General features: G+C 42.2%; 1 protein-coding gene across 1 annotated transcript in view; it reads left to right on the top strand.

Annotated features, from left to right (window-relative positions):
- The window catches only part of pard3ba (par-3 family cell polarity regulator beta a), a 263,992-nt gene that overhangs the window by 166,530 nt on the left and 77,399 nt on the right, over window positions 1–20,063 (top strand). Inside the window, exons 20-21 of the mRNA XM_072443180.1 lie at window positions 10,398–10,496; window positions 12,487–12,756. Of these exons, the coding sequence (XP_072299281.1) occupies window positions 10,398–10,496; window positions 12,487–12,756 (369 nt within the window). The remainder of the gene's footprint in view (window positions 1–10,397; window positions 10,497–12,486; window positions 12,757–20,063) is intronic.

Below are 20,063 nucleotides of genomic sequence, written 5' to 3' on the forward strand. Positions count from 1 at the left end.
TGTCCTTTTCCTCTGTATCTACTGCGTTGCAACAATGAAATTTCCCCATGTGTGGACAATTGAGGAATATGGAATATCTTATCTTATCTTTAACCCTGTAGTTTAGACTCTATAAACTTGTTCTGAAATACACTGGATTCTTGGATTAGTTAAGCCAATCAGATTCTCAGTTTTCTCTCAAATGTGATTGGTCTAAAATGTGTCCTGTGAACTGTATCTAATTTTTAAATCATACATTCTTTATCTAATTCTAATCAAAGGATAAGGTTGACACTTTGCATCCATGTCAAGTTTAACGTTAGAAATGATCATTTTGAGCTTAGACTTTTGTCTGGAGAAGGGACGAGTGGTTAGGAGACGAGGACAGGAAACGAGGAGCTAGGCTGCTTCTGTGACAGCGAGGACTTTAGGAACTTCTTTTTAATTATATCTGTGGCATTTCTAACAAGAAAATCTGTCGCGAGCAATTTGTCTTGTTATTTTTTCCTCTTTTCCTCTTCTGACGGTGAAGTTATTAATATTTACGACTTGCGCTCCCCGGAGTGCAGGATGTACAGTAAATAATGTCCAAATAGAAAAAAAAGGAAGCGAGGAGACAGTGGAGATGACATAAACCCACATTTATTCTGAGGCGTAAACAAAGCCAGCGCCAGGCCCGGAGTCTTGTTACCTTGACAACGAGAAGAGAAAATACCTAATAATATGATTTAATATGATTCATTTGAACATTGTGCTATAATTTCACCTCATTTTACAAATATACTTTTACATTAACTTATAAAAGTGTATGTAACTTTGTATGTGGTTCCTGTTTGTGATAATTAAGAGATAATACTGCTCTGCCTGGAATGTTCCACAGTTTGTCATTTTTATTTGCATTTATTGTAAGGACAGTGCATATTGATCAACAGTACAACATTATAATATTCCAGAGTTTGCCAGATGCAGTACAGAGGAGGCATCATAGTTAAAGTAGTTCTAATAGAACCCATGGGTGAGATGAGGCTAGTATCACAGGTCCAGACAGTAAGACATGGTTTAAAAGTCCAGATAGAGGAGACAACATGTCACATAAAGTAGAAATTAAACTGATCCATCACGAATGTATTCCCTTACAAGTGCTAAACTTGGATTTAATGCCATACTGTGGAACATTCCAGGCAAAGCAATCATTTATAATGGCGACAATACGTGTTTTTTTTGTATTGTATTGATGAATTGGACAGAAATCATGTACAGTCGATCATCATCGTTCACGTGACTCACAACATTCTAAAATGCTGTTGGCCTGGATCCTGGTTCATGTCAAGAAAGTGGTGCCACAATTCACATTTTGTGTAGTGTCATCTTAATATTAAAGCGATAAAATAAAGCGTTATGTTTATTAATCAGCCCTAACAGAATATGGAGAATACTGAAGATTTAAAGCCTATGATGCACCAACAAATGTACATTTTGGGTCCATGACATCTTTCTCTTCTCCAAAGAACAGACACGTATCCATTGAAAAGAGCATTTAAGATAAGATAAGATATTCCTTTATTGTCCACACATAGAGAAATTTCATTGTTGCAACGCAGTAGATACAGAGGAAAAGGACAGATCACTTACAGGAAGTTTAAAAAACACTCTTAATAGAAGAACTCTTATAAACAAAACTCTTATAAACAAAAACTCCTATAGACAAAACCTCTCATTTCCTAATAAGGAATGGAGGGAAAAATAAAGATAAAATACAATAATAAAATAAAATAAAAACATCTAGCAGAAGATAATACTAATAATTTGAGTCGTGCAATAATAATAGAGGTTCATTAACCCACAGCATGATCTCAGTGTTGGCTGATGAAACATTGTCTTAAGATTATTGTTCAAAACGTCTTAAAGGTGGTATGGACGATTTTGGTATGGACATTTTTCCTCGTGGCGTGGATAAATCATTTGTCCTGCCACGTATCAATCATAAAACGCACCTGCCGCTCACCTGCAGCCGCGTCAGGCTCGTCCCCACGTTTCCGCGTGCCTAAGCGCATGGATCTATCATAATATAGTTCCCTCAGTGTACCGGGCAAAATGAAGACGAGAAAGACAGTTCGAGCTGACGCAGAAGTGGACAGAAATCTACGGGAGACGAGCGATTTGATGCGCTCCGTTGCGCTAATAAACAAACGCACGTGTGTGTTGTATCAGTCCACACGGGGGTGTGGCATGAGCACGGGGGAGCGGCATGAGCACGGGGGAGTGGCATGAGCACGGGGGAGTGGCATGAGCACGGGGGAGTGGCATGAGCACGGGGGAGTGGCATGAGCACGGGGGAGTGGCATGTGCACTTCCGCCTGCGTTCTCAAATCGCCGAAAAATCGTCCATACCGCCTTTGAATTCGACTTTACCTATTAAAGCTCTGTATTCAAACGCTCCCAGTGGTTCATGTGAGGTCACTTTACCACGGGGACAAAGCTTCTCTTCTTCACAATCAGACTTTAACTTATGTGTTCTTTGTTTTGTTTTCCACTCAACTTTAGCAGCACATTAGAAATATAAAGGTGAAATAACGAGCATGTTCCGAGCATTTCTTTGTTATTTTCCTCGTTATTTTCCTCTCAAGTGCAGTACAAAACAGACTTTTGCCTAACACCTGTCTCACCCACCGTCTCCTTTCACCTTTGTTTGTTCTCACTTTTCTCTTGTCAAGACTCTCTCGCTGTTAAAACGTATTAAAACTGAACAATTGCTCTGCAGAAGAGGTTACAACTGCGCACGATTCTTTTTTTGTGTCAGATGGTGAGATTAAAATTGTGTAAAGTTTTGGGCTAATTGCGCAGGTCAATTTGGCCGTTTTTACAACACTATTGCTTTTGACTGTGATCTTTCTCGTTAGCAGTGGCAGCTAACGGGAACCCCCTGTGGTTTTATAATGAGACCGACAGTAGCAGACGCTGTAATTACACTCAGGGTAGGTTTTTTTTTTCCAGCTTTGTCGTGGCTTTAGCGCTCGTGCTAATCAGCCTGTTGGTTTTCTAAAGTGCACCAGTCATTGTCAGCGACTGCGGCTGTGGTTTTTGCAAATGAGATGAAGTCAATTGGGTTCGCTGTGGTTCCCCAAAGTTCAAATAGCATTTAAAAGCAGGACTTAACCGTGTACCAGGTTTTACTTTGGGTATTTTCTTTAGTAGTAGTTGTCACAAAGCAGTTAGTAGTAGTTAATTGGACTGAACTAGACCATATATTGCTTCAGTAAATATCAAATCAAATCAAATCAATTTATTTTTGTAAGGCCCAAAATCACAACAACAGTTGCCTCTGAGGGCCACAGGGAGAAATGAATCAACAATGTCTGTGGTGGCGAGGGAGTCAGACAATGTCTGTGGTGGCGAGGGACGATGTCCCAGGGTCCTCTGTCCTTAGACTCTCCTTCTCGGCCAGGAAAAACTACAAAAAAACCTCTTTGGGAAAAAAGCGTAGAAACCTGGAGGAGTTCCAGTGAAGGAGAGATCCGACTCTCACAGACGGACAGACGGACACAAGGAGACTGGAGCTGGACCCACTCTTCAGGCAGAAGAGGGACCGTCTGAGTCGAGCTGGACCCACTCTTCAGGCAGAAGAGGGACCGTCTGAGTCGAGCTGGACCCACTCTTCAGGCAGATGAGGGACCGTCTGAGTCGAGCTGGACCCACTCTTCAGGCAGAAGAGGGACCGTCTGAGTCGAGCTGGACCCACTCTTCAGGCAGAAGAGGGACCGTCTGAGTCGAGCTGGACCCACTCTTCAGGCAGAAGAGGGACCGTCTGAGTCGAGCTGGACCCACTCTTCAGGCAGAAGAGGGACCGACTGAGGCGAACTGGACCCACTCTTCAGGCAGATGAGGGACCGTCTGAGTCGAGCTGGACCCACTCTTCAGGCAGATGAGGGACCGTCGGAGGCGAGCTGGACCCACTCTTCAGGCAGATGAGGGACCGTCGGAGGCGAGCTGGACCCACTCTTCAGGCAGATGAGGGACCGTCGGAGGCGAGCTGGACCCACTCTTCAGGCAGATGAGGGACCGTCGGAGGCGAGCTGGACCCACTCTTCAGGCAGATGAGGGACCGTCTGAGTCGAGCTGGACCCACTCTTCAGGCAGATGAGGGACCGTCGGAGGCGAGCTGGACCCACTCTTCAGGCAGATGAGGGACAAATATGAGCTATTGACGATGAGTCTGAAAGTACTTCATGCCTAAAACAGAACAGTTCAATCATTTTCTCAATTAAAAACAAAACCAACCACAAAATCATACCTACAAAAGCAGAATGAAGGGCTGAGCAGCACAATGTTTTGCTCTCACCCTAAAGCATTCGATATTTCTCAATTTTAGCCTTTTTTTTTTTTTTTTTTTTTTAGCAGCTTAATGTTTTGCTTTTATATCATTATTATCATTATATATATTTTTTTAATGTGGACTTGTAGGGGCACAGAAAAGCATTTCGACAGGTGATCATCTTGAATAGAAACTAAACTGGTCTATGAGGGAAGCGTGTGTTCTTTTAGTGGCTGTTTCTGTGCTCTTTACGTGCTCTTTACGCGTCACATCACTGCGAGGGCCAGAGATGTGCAGATGTGGCGTAATGACTCCATTTGCACTTTCACAATGTTTCATTTTACATCGCTGGTTTCCAAGCATCATCCGAGCTCTTTTCTCCGTGTGCAGCGCGAGCGCAGGCAATTTTATGTTGTAAACGTTGAACTTTCTGGCCTTTCTTGCATTAACTTTCCTACGAGTGAATCATAACCACGCTCCTCTCTGTTTCATGTGAGGAAAAAGGGGCCAAAGTTTGTTTCTATAGCTTCCAGTTAGCAGCGAGCTACGGTAGCACTCATTCCTTTGTGCAACAGCCTTTCTTTTAAAGTTGTAATCTCATATTTCAAATGTACAATGCTTTTGAGGGACAATATTGTTCTCCAGATCTCTCTCTCTCTGTCTCTTTGCCTCGTGCTTCATCAAGTGTTGTGTTTTCTCTTCTTCTATGATGTGCTCGCTCCAGCAGAAGCAGGAACAGCTCCTTCAGGGTGCGCACGCATATTGGGTCACGTCTAATTGGTCAATCGTAAGAATAAGGCCTTGCACATTGGGGCTGCAATGGTTAGAATGGTATAATGGTCACATCTATATAGCACCTTTCTACTTTCAACATACTCAAAGCACTTTAGGTCAAGGAACCACTCACACATTCACATTTCAGTGTATATTCGTCTATATATTGTGCAGCCTAAGGACCTAGAATACCCTTTACAGCTCCAACTTATCTTTCTACCACTAAAAAACAAACATTCCCTCACTTGTGCAAAGATAAATTGAACCAGGCCTTGAATCAGGACTGAATTTTATGTATATTAAATGGGCAGTGTCTGAAGACCCCACACTGTTCGTTAATGAGAACTTGATAAAGTGTTTCTGTAGCCTGATAATGCTAAAGCTAATGACATGTCCTTTTCTATGCGACTGTTGGCGCTCCCCTGCAGAGCTAGCGCGTTAGCGTGAGCAGCATTGATATATACGGCTGTCGGCTTGTGCAATGCTTACCTCCAACTATGACTAATGTGTCCACTGTACCACTTATTACACCATAGCTGTGTTTGCTGAATAATGAGATTTTATAGACTCGAAGTGTCTAGATTGAATAAAAAGTGGAGTAGGCATAATGCAAAAATGCCCCTAACAGTTTTTATGTGAATTAAAATGATTGATGTGATGCCAGTTAATCATATTTCGCCGTCTAGACAACTTCAGTTCTTTGGTGCGTTAGCGTTTTTAGCTGCTGTGCTATATTTTCACCATATGTAACACTCCAAATACACATGCAACGTCCTTGACAAATGTTTGGGTTGTGTGCATTTTTTTAAAAGGAAGTTTAAAGAAATAATTTGTAAAATAAATGGCTTATTATGAAACTTTGATGAATCTTTAAGACTAAAATGGTGAGAAACGAGCCTTCTTATTGGCCAAGGTCGCTGTATCTTTAGCAGTTGTAGCTGTATTCCAAGTTCTAGCACGATGAATGGTTTAGACCTACGAGTCGATTGGTAAAGAGGAATGGTCCTTATTAGTTCATGTCAGCCACGCCCTTTTTACATCATTGCACATCTGTCTTCTAATTGGCTGGTTTATAATTGAACTAATGTGTTGACCTTTGGTGAGTCTATCTTTAGCCCAGCGACTCACTCATCACATTCACCCAGTTGCATATTTGACTCTGTTTGTACAATAAATACCTTGTTAGATGCCATTCTGGACTCTAAACCCTGCCATCTGCTTCCCTAACTTGTTTCTTTTTTTTTTTCCCCATCACTTGGCACATGCAAATACCGTGGGTGCTGCAGCGCAAACGTTTTTTCTCCTCCTGTTTTCATTTTTTTTTTTTCATTTTCGCCGCACTCCCACATATGCTACTTCTAAAAGCAGCTTCACAATTACCTCCAGCTTTAACACAAAATGAAATGACACCAGAGCTATACATGTTGCTAGGTAATAATAGACTTTGTCCGTAATAAGCTGAGTGCGGTATCGTTAGTATTGTAAAATGGGCCTTGTGTACTGACCCAACTACAGTTATTACGACTTAAATGAAATGCTAATATTGGTTAAGTAACTAATTCACGCTTCATTTCGACTTAATAATGTGTTTAAAAGTAGCTTATTGGCAATTCTGTTCTCCTCAAAATATTGCACAAAATATCCTAGCACAGAATATCATATCCTACTGTGAGATCTGCATATGATTACATTCCCTCTGCTAAACTTGTGAACATTCAGATGTCTGGTATTTGTTAATTTATCATACCCACACATTTTTTCGTATTTTTCCTTCATGTCTCTTCCAGTATTTTGCAAACACGCTAAGCTTTCATCAGGATTCCCGGGGCAGAGTTCCTCAGTGGGAGCGATCATTATATCTGCATTAATTGGATGTTTTTGCCAACACATTGTCTCAAGGAAAAGGTGGAGAGAAGAGGAGGAGGAGGAGGAGGAGGAGGAGGAGGAGGAGGAGGAGGAGGAGGAGGAGGAGGAGGAGGAGGAGGAGGAGGAGGAGGAGGAGGAGGAGGAGGAGGAGGAGGAGGAGGGAGAGGAGAGGAGAGGAGAGGAGAGGAGAGGAGAGGAGAGGAGAGGAGAGGAGAGGAGAGGAGAGGAGAGGAGAGGAGAGGAGAGGAGAGGAGAGGAGAGGAGAGGAGGAGGAAAGAGAGAGCGAAGAAGGAAAGATATTGATGGACTGAGGGGGAGATAAATAAAGATCCGTGGAGAGAGAGAGAAAGAGAGGGTGGATTGAAAAAAAAAGATCAGGGGAGAGAAAAGGTGGAGAAAAGGAAAAAGAATAAGCTTGAGAGAGGAAGACGGGGAGCGGTTTGAGGAAGGAGAGAAGAAAAGGCGAGAATGCCAAGGGGGTGGGGCCATCGCGACGTGCTACAACCAATTAAAGACATGTACCTGCCACAGAGCGAGAGAGACTACGACAATCTGTTAATATCATGCTCTGAACTCACACCTTTTCCATCCTTTCTTATGTTTACACTGATAATATGTTACAGATATTTAAAAAAACACAAAAAATAGGCCATAATAATGTTGAAATTATCCATAATGTGATGCAAATGTGACGTTTTAGAGCTTTTAATCATTGAATTTATTGTTTGCTCATCAAAATCATACTTGGAGTTGTATTGTGCTTCATTCACACTTCACAATGTTTACAAGGTTTACAATGTTTACAATGTTTACAAGGTTTACAATGTTTACAATGTTTACAAGGTTTACAATGTTTACAATGTTTAGAATGTTTACAATGTTTACAATGTTTACAATGTTTACAATGTTTACAATGTTTACAATGTTTACAAGGTTTACAATGTTTACAAGGTTTACAATGTTTAGAATGTTTACAATGTTTACAATGTTTAGAATGTTTACAAGGTTTACAATGTTTACAAGGTTTACAATGTTTACAATGTTTAGAATGTTTACAAGGTTTACAATGTTTACAAGGTTTACAATGTTTACAATGTTTACAAGGTTTACAATGTTTACAAGGTTTACAAGGTTTACAATGTTTACAATGTTTAGAATGTTTACAATGTTTACAATGTTTACAAGGTTTACAATGTTTACAATGTTTAGAATGTTTACAATGTTTAGAATGTTTACAAGGTTTACAATGTTTACAAGGTTTACAATGTTTACAATGTTTACAATGTTTACAAGGTTTACAATGTTTACAATGTTTAGAATGTTTACAAGGTTTACAATGTTTACAAGGTTTACAATGTTTACAAGGTTTACAATGTTTACAAGGTTTAGAATGTTTACAAGGTTTACAATGTTTACAAGGTTTACAATGTTTACAAGGTTTACAATGTTTACAAGGTTTACAATGTTTACAAGGTTTACAAGTCTGAGTCTCAGAAAACACTTCAAATATCCCAGGTAATGTGACGTCACCGTTATACGATATTCGGGACTAATCCTGGAAACAAATCAAGCCAATCTTTAGAGTTCATTCATAAAGTTGCAGTTTGTAACTTTTCTGTTGGCGCGTCGGCCCACCTGATCGTCTCCATGGAGATGCTATTGCTTTGTCCAGAGAATGTTCCACACTATGGCATTAAACCTGTCCAGCATGTTGAAAATGCCAGAGCTGTATCTTTGTCTGGCGGCGTGTAACATTATAAAGTAAAAACCTCTGTACAAACAAATTAGACATTTATTTTTTTGTCACAATTTTGGTTTTGATTTGGTATTATTTTAATATTAGTCCCCTGAACATAAACAATACCGGATTTTAAAATCATGGCCCCTGAACACAACATAATAGTCAAACTAGTCGAGCTCCAAACCAGGCTTTTACTGCAGCCCATTTTAAGTATCTTCACATTATTTATCCCAGCACTACTTTCCTCCCTTTTGTAGTGACAGGATTTGACCCGGTTTAGCTCCTGCAGCCGGAGTCGGAGCCAGACGCTGAACTCAAACCAACACTAATTGTATTCCAGGCTCCGGTCCCGACAGGTGCATCTCCCCCTGTCCAGCTCCCTGTGCCCAGTGTCGCCGGGTTGCCATGTTGGGCTGGGCGGAAATCAGCCTGTGGCAACAATCACTGGACTTCAGTGTTGTTAATTAGATAAAGGCAAAACCAGTGGGGGTGATTTGTTTTTATTTGTTTTAATGTTTTCATTGCCACGTGGACCAATTATTTCAAACTATTTCTTCGTTTGTAGTACAGTCTTAGTGTGGTACATTTACATGGCCAGAAATCGGTGTCTTTGACGAATGTATTTCAAGAATGACTTCAAATATCTCTTTAGATTTTAACATTTTATTTTTCATTTTGGTTTTAGCCTTTTTGGAATAACTGTACGAGTGTGAACAGCCTGAAATAAGTTGGACCGTATTTTCTGTACTATAAGGCGCACTTAAAAGCCTTTAATTTTCTCAAATGCCTTATAGATGGACTAATTCTGGTTGTTCTTACTGTCCTCGAGCGATTTTGTGTGGTACACGTTTTATTACTCTTAATGCGCCTTGTAATTATATATGAAAAATGATCGGAAACAGACCATTCATTGACAGTGCGCCTTATAGTGCAGAAAATACAGTAACTGTTGCCAGAGATACAACTATGATCACATTTTTGGTCTGCATGGAAACGTAGCCACACATTTTGAATAGAATAATATTGTGTTGGAGTTTCATGTTCAAAATGCCCATTATATCACAATTGTGCTATGAATAATTCCAACTATTTCAATAACCACTATAACCACTTCATATTTAGAATGTTTTTGTACATTTATCCATCTTTCTTTTGGTACAAACCAGCTCTGACCCAGCTCCAGTGCCCCTCAAACTCAACCGATGAGTATATTTTGCCTCTAAATGTGCTAAAGTATGACTATAATGATATGCCATAAGACTAGCGCTGAAGCTAGCAACATCACGCTGTGCAAAAAGAGTGGTTTTATTGCACTAAATGTTCAAATATTCATGCTCCGTATGTTCTGGGTTCTGAGTCTAGTCCTTTTTCCGGTGCCAGCAAACAACAAACACTGGCCCTGCTGTGAATGCCTATTATTAGCCCCCAGATTCAGTTTCAATTACTTTCCCTCCTCCGGATGCTGTTAATAATACTTCTAGTGTATTACTATTACTATTGCTACTGCTTCTACTTCTACTACCTCTACTACGCGTACTACTTAAAAACCACAAATATGCAGCTTGTACACAAATGCTTCACACAGGGATTTCTTCATAACATCTTTTACTTGTTTAAGTTCATTGCGTTCAAATTAAAAGGTGTTTTGTGTGAAAATGCTGCATCATGATTTCTCTGTAACCTTGCACTCTAATTGGTCATTTTATCTCTTCATTTTTTGCACAGGTTTGGAAAGAAGAAAGATGACAAAAATAAAGGATCTAAAACCAAATTGGACGCTCTGAGCGAGGAGGAGCTGGACAGGGTCCCGGACCAGCGAGACGGGTATGATACAACAGTCTCCTATACAGTAGATCAAGGAAAGGACCCGGGCTGTAGGCTTTACATCCTTTAGTAAATTAACCCCTAGTCGAACAAGGTGATCATTTTATTGGGATTGTAAGGATTTATATAAAGGCTCTGAGTGAGCGAGGAGGAGTTTTGAGAGTGAATCGTGACTAACCTGCAATGGTTCAATCGACTAATCGTGACGAATCGTGATCGTAGTCATTTTTTTAACCATCATTATCCGAACATAACGCAGCATTCAATCAAAAATATCCCAAAATAAACTATTTCTTCCTCACCAATAATTCACTTGATTCACCAGTAGAAACTAGTCCCCATATTTAAACCTTTATGTCATTGATAACGTATTTAAATAGTCTCAATGTACAACTGAACTAAGTGCTGACTCCTGACATAAGTTGCAGTCCTCATTGTATTTGACTGTCATTTTGCGCATCAATGTTTTACCAGTAGTTTTCTGTTCAAATATGTGTAATAGTGTGAGCTCCTGTGATCGTCTGGTGTCGGATCACTTTCTGTCAGATACAGGGTCTAATCATCGCGATACTTAACAGTTTGGAGATTTCCTGGTTCACGGACGATAACAACGCTGTATAATTCGATGCAGACCAAACACAGTGGTCTCATTTTGACCCTAAGAGCTGTTTTATCACATGTCTGCATTGGGGCAAAACTCATTTTAGTGAATTACGTGAACAAACACATCGCCCCCTTTTAGTCGACTGGTTAATGCACGGATCAGGGCTTTAGATGACTTGCATTCGACTATAGCCATAAAAAAGTTCCCAGCAGAGAAGGAACCGCCTCACCTCGTAAGCATGCGATGATCTAACTTCTATAATGCATAGGCTCCTATTTTTAATTCCAGCACCAAGACCTTGCATGGCACCGATTCACATTTGAAACACAACATTGTCAAACATAGAAATAGCCGGACTGAAATACTTTTGGCACCTCGCGGCTTCCTTGTCCTCTGGATCCAATTTAAGATGGATCCCCCCCGCCCTGATGAGAAAGGCAGTGCTCTCCGTTTGGCCTGACGCTCTGATTTAAAGGTTACCGACCTAACAGATGTTGTTTTTAGCCACGCGTATGTCTTGAAGTGGAAACGATGCAAGGCCTTTTGGTGTTAATTTAGAAATGGCTATTTATGAAGCTAAGGCCAGTGTCCGATTTAGAACAGGAGAAGAGCCAAGATGTTTGAGGTTACATCATCCGGTCAGAGGAAGGCCAAAGAGCCAGAGCGATGGAAAGTATCTCTTCACATTCTAATGTTCATCTGAGACTGGGATTTCCCCTTCAACTTTTAGACAGGGCAACCCGGAGAAAAACAAAACGGGATTTAGATACCGTATAAGAAGAAGTGGCACCGGAGTATAAGTCGCACCAGCCAAAAAATGCATAATAGAGAAGAAAAAACATATATAAGTCGCACTGGAGTATGAAATGCGGTTGCAAATGTGAAAATAACAAACAATATCACATATAGTTCGCTCCGGAGTACAAATATATAAGTATAAATGTAAGTATAAGTCGCAACCCGGCCAAAACTAGGAAAAAAGGTGCGACTTATAGAAAATACGGTATCTGTATCGTCAAAAGGTTACCTGTGGATTTAGAATTGACTTGTTATCATTTTAATCTAAATGTATAATAAAAATACATATATGTATTATTATTATTATTGTCTGATTTTTTTTTTAACTCTCTCACTTCTTACTTTGCATGAAATCTAAAATGCACACACATGTTAGCATTATGTTGCTAATAGCCATGATGCTAATATGTCATTTCAAAATACTTATCATTGTTCCCAGCAAAGTGCGTCTCACACTCAATCAAAGCATTCAAGAGATAATACAAAATCATAAGCTGAACACATCATTAATTCCATGTTTTGGTCATGAATTTATCAAAATAGTTTGAAGATATCGATTGTAGTTTGATTAATTTCCCTCTTTTCCAGTGCTGATCCACGTTATGTCGAAGCCCACACCGGGTACGTGACCCCAGACATAGAGGACGAAGACGACGACCCACACTACGCCCGAATCAACGACTTCAGGCAGAATCCATCCGTCCCGCAGCCTTACAGGAGCCGCACGCCCTCGCCCGCCGCACCTGCCCTGGGACAGAGGAACCCCGCGCACGCATCGGCTGAAGACCTGGAGGAGCTGTACGCTAAAGTCAACAAACCAAGAAAACCAGCTTACAACGATCCCAACCAGAGCGACGGGTGAGTTACAGCGACTCTTTTCCTCTGGAGTTCATCTAAGTTTGTCTGTTTACTGCTGTTATATTGTCAATGATGTCGTCTTATTATATTTTTATTATTTATTATTTTATTATGTTATTGATGTCCAAAATGCCACAAAATCATTCTTAAATGTGCCTTGCCACATTTTTTCTATTTTAAAGTGAAAACTGAACCAGTTCATTTTAAACTTCACATAATCTCACTCACTTAAAGCGTTCTGAGTGTCCTAAGTATTCTCCGCGACGAGTTTAGAATAAGTCTTCACGAGTTTCTGAGCGGATAAAGATAACCAATATTAGCTAACATGCTAACGCAGCGCACTTTCTGCTTTTTGGAGAATAAAACAGTTTATTTAGATGCAGAGAAAGTGCTGTGGTCTCATTTTCTGCTTATGCTTTTACATTATATCTGTCCTGAGGCTAAACGCAGTTAACTTTACTACAATCAAAATATACATGAACTAGTTCTGTTTTTCACATTTGAAATCAGTCAAAATCAGGTACAGCTTCTTTAATGATGTAAATTAACTGCAAAGAATATTTATTTTTCAAATACTCAATACAATTTGACCTTCTTTTAAGATCTGACCCCAGGTTGGGCCTGAGTTGCATAACAATATGACAAACAGGTTTAACACAAAGTATTTTAAATGTACTTTTATCTCCATGATGAGGTTGTGCAGTTATGTTATGTTGATAATGCGATAAACTAAACTGTATGACACAAATGTTCAGCTCTTCCAATTTGATTGCAACAGTTTTTCTTCTTACAGGGCTTAAATGTAAAATGTTTAATGTTAATAATGTTTAATAAATGTTTAGTATCTTATCATTTTCAGATTGAAAGGACTTCCAGTTGGCAGTCGAAGGGTCCAGATGACTACCTTTGATATCTTAAAATATTCAAAATAAATACATATTTAGTGTTATTTAGTCTGATTTTATCCTTGGGACCTGCTCAAACTTTAGCGTAGTCAATATTGGTCTTTACGTTGTCATTACAAAACTGCAGCTCTTGTGGTCAGTATCAGATTTAGTCTGGGTCTTTGTTTGGTCAATGGCCAGTATTTATCAGAAGGGCCTGAGATCAAGTTCAGTCCTGGTTCAGTCCTGGTTTAGTCCTCCATCAGACCTAGTTTAGTCCTGGTTTAGTCCTCCATCAGACCTAGTTTAGTCCTGGTTTAGTCCTCCATCAGACCTAGTTTAGTCCTCCATCAGACCTAGTTTAGTCCTGGTTTAGTCCTCCATCAGACCTAGTTTAGTCCTGGTTTAGTCCTCCATCAGACCTAGTTTAGTCCTGGTTTAGTCCTCCATCAGACCTAGTTTAGTCCTGGTTTAGTCCTCCATCAGACCTAGTTTAGTCCTGGTTTAGTCCTCCATCAGACCTAGTTTAGTTTAGACCTGGTTTAGTCCTCCATCAGACCTAGTTTAGTCCAGGTTTAGTCCTCCATCAGACCTAGTTTAGTCCTGGTTTAGTCCTCCATCAGACCTAGTTTAGACCTGGTCTAGTCCTCCATCAGACCTAGTTTAGACCTGGTTTAGTCCTCCATCAGACCTAGTTTAGTCCTGGTTTAGTCCTCCATCAGACCTAGTTTAGTCCTCCATCAGACCTAGTTTAGTCCTGGTTTAGTCCTCCATCAGACCTAGTTTAGTCCTGGTTTAGTCCTCCATCAGACCTAGTTTAGTCCTGGTTTAGTCCTCCATCAGACCTAGTTTAGTCTTCCATCAGACCTAGTTTAGTCCTGGTTTAGTCCTCCATCAGACCTAGTTTAGTCATGGTTTAGTCCTCCATCAGACCTAGTTTAGTCCTGGTTTAGTCCTCCATCAGACCTAGTTTAGTCCTGGTTTAGTCCTCCATCAGACCTAGTTTAGTCCTGGTTTAGTCCTCCATCAGACCTAGTTTAGTTTAGACCTGGTTTAGTCCTCCATCAGACCTAGTTTAGTCCAGGTTTAGTCCTCCATCAGACCTAGTTTAGTCCTGGTTTAGTCCTCCATCAGACCTAGTTTAGACCTGGTCTAGTCCTCCATCAGACCTAGTTTAGACCTGGTTTAGTCCTCGATCAGACCTAGTTTAGTCCTGGTTTAGTCCTCCATCAGATCTAGTTTAGTCCTGGTTTAGTCCTCCATCAGACCTAGTTTAGTCCTGGTTTAGTCCTCCATCAGACCTAGTTTAGACCTGGTCTAGTCCTCCATCAGACCTAGTTTAGACCTGGTTTAGTCCTCCATCAGACCTAGTTTAGTCCTGGTTTAGTCCTCCATCAGATCTAGTTTAGTCCTGGTTTAGTCCTCCATCAGACCTAGTTTAGTCCTGGTTTAGTCCTCCATCAGACCTAGTTTAGTCCTGGTTTAGTCCTCCATCAGACCTAGTTTAGACCTGGTTTAGTCCTCCATCAGACCTGGTTTAGACCTGGTTTAGTCCTCAATCAGACCTAGTTTAGTCCTGGTTTAGTCCTCCATCAGACCTAGTTTAGTCCTGGTTTAGTCCTCCATCAGACCTAGTTTAGTCCTGGTTTAGTCCTCCATCAGACCTAGTTTAGTCCTGGTTTAGTCCTCCATCAGACCTAGTTTAGTCCTCCATCAGACCTAGTTTAGTCCTGGTTTAGTCCTCCATCAGACCTAGTTTAGTCCTGGTTTAGTCCTCCATCAGACCTAGTTTAGTCCTGGTTTAGTCCTCCATCAGACCTAGTTTAGTCTTCCATCAGACCTAGTTTAGTCCTGGTTTAGTCCTCCATCAGACCTAGTTTAGTCATGGTTTAGTCCTCCATCAGACCTAGTTTAGTCCTGGTTTAGTCCTCCATCAGACCTAGTTTAGTCCTGGTTTAGTCCTCCATCAGACCTAGTTTAGTTTAGACCTGGTTTAGTCCTCCATCAGACCTAGTTTAGTCCTGGTTTAGTCCTCCATCAGACCTAGTTTAGTCCAGGTTTAGTCCTCCATCAGACCTAGTTTAGTCCTGGTTTAGTCCTCCATCAGACCTAGTTTAGACCTGGTCTAGTCCTCCATCAGACCTAGTTTAGACCTGGTTTAGTCCTCCATCAGACCTAGTTTAGTCCTGGTTTAGTCCTCCATCAGACCTAGTTTAGTCCTCCATCAGACCTAGTTTAGTCCTGGTTTAGTCCTCCATCAGACCTAGTTTAGTTTAGACCTGGTTTAGTCCTCCATCAGACCTAGTTTAGTCCTGGTTTAGTCCTCCATCAGACCTAGTTTAGTCCTGGTTTAGTCCTCCATCAGACCTAGTTTAGTCCTGGTTTAGTCCTCCATCAGACCTAGTTTAGTCTTCCATCAGACCTAGTTTAGTCCTGGTTTAGTCCTCCATCAGACCTAGTTTAGTCATGGTTTAGTCCTCCATCAGACCTAGTTTAGTCCTCCATCAGACCTAGTTTAGTCCTGGTTTAGTCCTCCATCAGACCTAGTTTAGTCCTGGTTTAGTCCTCCATCAGACCTAGTTTAGTCCTGGTTTAGTCCTCCATCAGACCTAGTTTAGTCCTGGTTTAGTCCTCCATCAGACCTAGTTTAGTTTAGACCTGGTTTAGTCCTCCATCAGACCTAGTTTAGTCCAGGTTTAGTCCTCCATCAGACCTAGTTTAGTCCTGGTTTAGTCCTCCATCAGACCTAGTTTAGACCTGGTTTAGTCCTCCATCAGACCTGGTTTAGACCTGGTTTAGTCCTCAATCAGACCTAGTTTAGTCCTGGTTTAGTCCTCCATCAGACCTAGTTTAGTCCTGGTTTAGTCCTCCATCAGACCTAGTTTAGTCCTGGTTTAGTCCTCCATCAGACCTAGTTTAGTCCTGGTTTAGTCCTCCATCAGACCTAGTTTAGTCCTCCATCAGACCTAGTTTAGTCCTGGTTTAGTCCTCCATCAGACCTAGTTTAGTCCTGGTTTAGTCCTCCATCAGACCTAGTTTAGTCCTGGTTTAGTCCTCCATCAGACCTAGTTTAGTCCTGGTTTAGTCCTCCATCAGACCTAGTTTAGTCTTCCATCAGACCTAGTTTAGTCCTGGTTTAGTCCTCCATCAGACCTAGTTTAGTCATGGTTTAGTCCTCCATCAGACCTAGTTTAGTCCTGGTTTAGTCCTCCATCAGACCTAGTTTAGTCCTGGTTTAGTCCTCCATCAGACCTAGTTTAGTCCTGGTTTAGTCCTTGATTCAGTCCTGGTCTCATGAATCTCTTGTGTGTTGCGTCTGATCTGCAGTGGTCGGGTTTAGTACTTTTTAATCCTTGGTTGAACCCTGGTCTAGTCCTGGTCTATTCCTGGTTTAGTCCTGGTCTGGTCTAGTCTAGTCCTGGTCTAGTCCTGGTCTAGTCCTGGTCTAGTCCTGGTCTAGTCCTGGTCTAGTCCTGGTCTAGTCCTGGTCTAGTCCTAGTCTAGTCCTAGTCTAGTCCTAGTCTAGTCCTAGTCCTGGTCTAGTCCTGGTCTAGTCCTGGTCTAGTCCTGGTCTAGTCCTGGTCTAGTCCTGGTCTAGTCCCGCTCTGTGGTCATAAAGCTGACCAGAATAAACTTGCGTTGTTGTCAGGCGACCATAGAATTGAATGGACAAAAATGTGTTTTATATTCGAATTGCATTGAGTTGAGGCGACTTCTATATAAAATGTAAAAGCTCCATCTCCCGTGAGGCTGAGTTTGCGTTGTTGAATTCGGACAACTTTTTTTTTTTTTTGCTGAAGTTTAAGCCACAAGGTCATTTCTGTGGCTGCAGCGGCGTCTGTAAATTTGCACATATTTTTATTCACAAGCTGCCCAGTTTAGCTAATGCATAAAACATCTCCACTCCCACTCTTCTCATGAGCATGCAAGATTCATTTCAGCTAATGTCTGGCGTCACCTCCAAACATCGCCCCAATCCACTCAATTTAAACAATTCTTATCATTCCTTATCCCTTTTTCTTCTCTTTCTGTAACATTATGAGTGATTTAGTTTTGTTTTAGTGGCAGTAGGTTGTTGATGGAGCAAATATTTAAAGTTGTTTGGGGTCGCGCAGCTCCCAGGCATGAAATATGAAGCAGTATTTTTATTCTTGTCGAGTTTTCATGTGGCAATGACAGAATTGCGTAATCGTTGCTGTTGTGGTGATTGTAGTCATTTTGAGTTTTAGTTTGCTCACGGACTCCTCCAGGCAGAGACGTTTTCAAAAGTAGTCGCCAGAGAAACTGCTCTGTTTAGGGCCGGAGTCTTTTCAGGACAGAACCATCAGATTGTGACAGTGTCCAGGGTGTCCAGAGAGAGCGTCCAGGGTGTCCAGAGAGAGCGTCCAGGGTGTCCAGAGAGAGCGTCCAGGGTGTCCAGAGAGAGCGTCCAGAGAGCGCGTCCAGGGTGTCCAGAGAGAGCGTCCAGGGTGTCCAGAGAGAGCGTCCAGAGAGAGCGTCCAGAGAGAGCGTCCAGAGAGAGTGTCCAGAGAGAGTGTCCAGAGAGAGCGTCCAGAGAGCGCGTCCAGGGTGTCCAGAGAGAGCGTCCAGGGTGTCCAGAGAGAGCGTCCAGAGAGAGCGTCCAGAGAGAGCGTCCAGAGAGAGTGTCCAGAGAGAGCGTCCAGAGAGAGCGTCCAGGGTGTCCAGAGAGAGCGTCCAGGGTGTCCAGAGAGAGCGTCCAGAGAGAGCGTTCAAAGAGAGCGTCCAAAGAGAGCGTCCAAAGAGAGCGTCCAGAGAGAGCGTCCAGAGAGAGCGTCCAGAGAGAGCGTCCAGGGTGTCCAGAGAGAGCGTCCAGAGCGTCCAGAGAGAGCGTCCAGAGAGAGCGTCCAGGGTGTCCAGAGCGTCCAGAGAGAGCGTCCAGGGTGTCCAGAGCGTCCAGAGAGAGCGTCCAGGGCGTCCAGAGAGAGCGTCCAGAGAGAGCGTCCAGGGTGTCCAGAGTGTCCACAGAGAGTGTCCAGGGTGTCCAGAGAGAGCGTCCAGGGTGTCCAGAGAGAGCGTCCAGAGAGAGCGTCCAGGGTGTCCAGAGCGTCCACAGAGAGTGTCCAGGGTGTCCAGAGCGTCCAGAGAGAGCGTCCAGAGAGAGCGTCCAGGGTGTCCAGAGTGTCCAGAGAGAGTGTCCAGGGTGTCCAGAGAGAGCGTCCAGGGTGTCCAGAGTGTCCAGAGCGTCCAGTGGAACCTTTTCTACCTTAGATCACTCTGACAAATGGGGCATTAAACAGACATACAGTTTACTCTGTTGATGTACACTATGGTTGTTTCATTGGGCAACACACTTTGCTATGTCACCTAGCGGCAGCAGCAGTGGCACTAGCAGTTTTAGCAGTTTTATCAGTAGAGAGCAGTTGTGAGGCAGTAGTAGTCGCAGTAGTAGTCGCAGTAGTTTCCGTAGCAGAAGTGGTGGTGATAGAGATTTGTCGTACACGTTTGCCCACTTACCTGAAGGTTGACGGTTTAAAGGGATTTTGTTCACGTAATTAACCAAAATGAGTTTTGCCCCAATACAGACATATGATAAAAAAACGCTCTTAGGGTCAAAATGAGACCACTGTGTTTTGTCTGCATCGAATTATACAACGTTTTTATCGTCCGTGAACCAGGAAATAACACTGGTGTACAGTTCAGTTAGCATTGCACTGTACACGTGTTCAACGCTAACTGAACTGGTGTACAGTTCAGTTAGCGTTCAGTTAGCATCGCACTGTACACGTGTTCAACGCTAACTGAACTGGCGTACAGTTCAGTTAGCATTGCACTGTACACATGTTCAACGCTAACTGAACTGAACTTTGGACTGCTACAAACGGTTTCAATATTTTGTTCTGTTTTTTCTGTTTGTCTGGTGCCATATCTTTATTTCCAGCTACTGACCAGTCATGCTTTTTGGTAGTAGGAGCCGCAGTAGAAGTTAAAGTAGTGGTAAAGGCCATCCTAGCCATATAGTATATCCCTTTGTAGTTGTTAAAAAATGCCGCATTTTACGTATATTCACGGTCAATTCTACATTTGGACTTTGTAACTTGGCACCAGCAACTCATTACGGCCTGCTCCTCTGCATTCACCTCCTGCCACCTCCATGACAGCAGCAGGACATTAAACCCCATTTGTCTGCGTCTCTCCGGGTCCAGTTAACAAGCTGAAGTCGGTTCCCATCATGCTAATGCTAACAGCTATCGAATACCTATCAGGCGCTAACGGCAGAAGACACACAGAGAAGGGGAGACGGGAGCGCGGGGAGAGTTAGTTAATGAAGTAGGCTTCGCTAAAGTGCTCTGAAAGATCTGTCTGAACGATAGACTCCTCTGCTAATTACCCTCCCACGCTCTCGTCTCTGCAACTGTGTCAACACGTAACACTGCTGCTCCCAGACTTTCAAAAGGCACTTTA

Source organism: Eucyclogobius newberryi, unplaced genomic scaffold, assembly GCF_026437365.1.
Source record: "Eucyclogobius newberryi isolate DKJ021-1_F unplaced genomic scaffold, fEucNew1.0.hap1 SCAF_1, whole genome shotgun sequence".
In the NCBI taxonomy this organism is placed as follows: domain Eukaryota; kingdom Metazoa; phylum Chordata; class Actinopteri; order Gobiiformes; family Gobiidae; genus Eucyclogobius; species Eucyclogobius newberryi.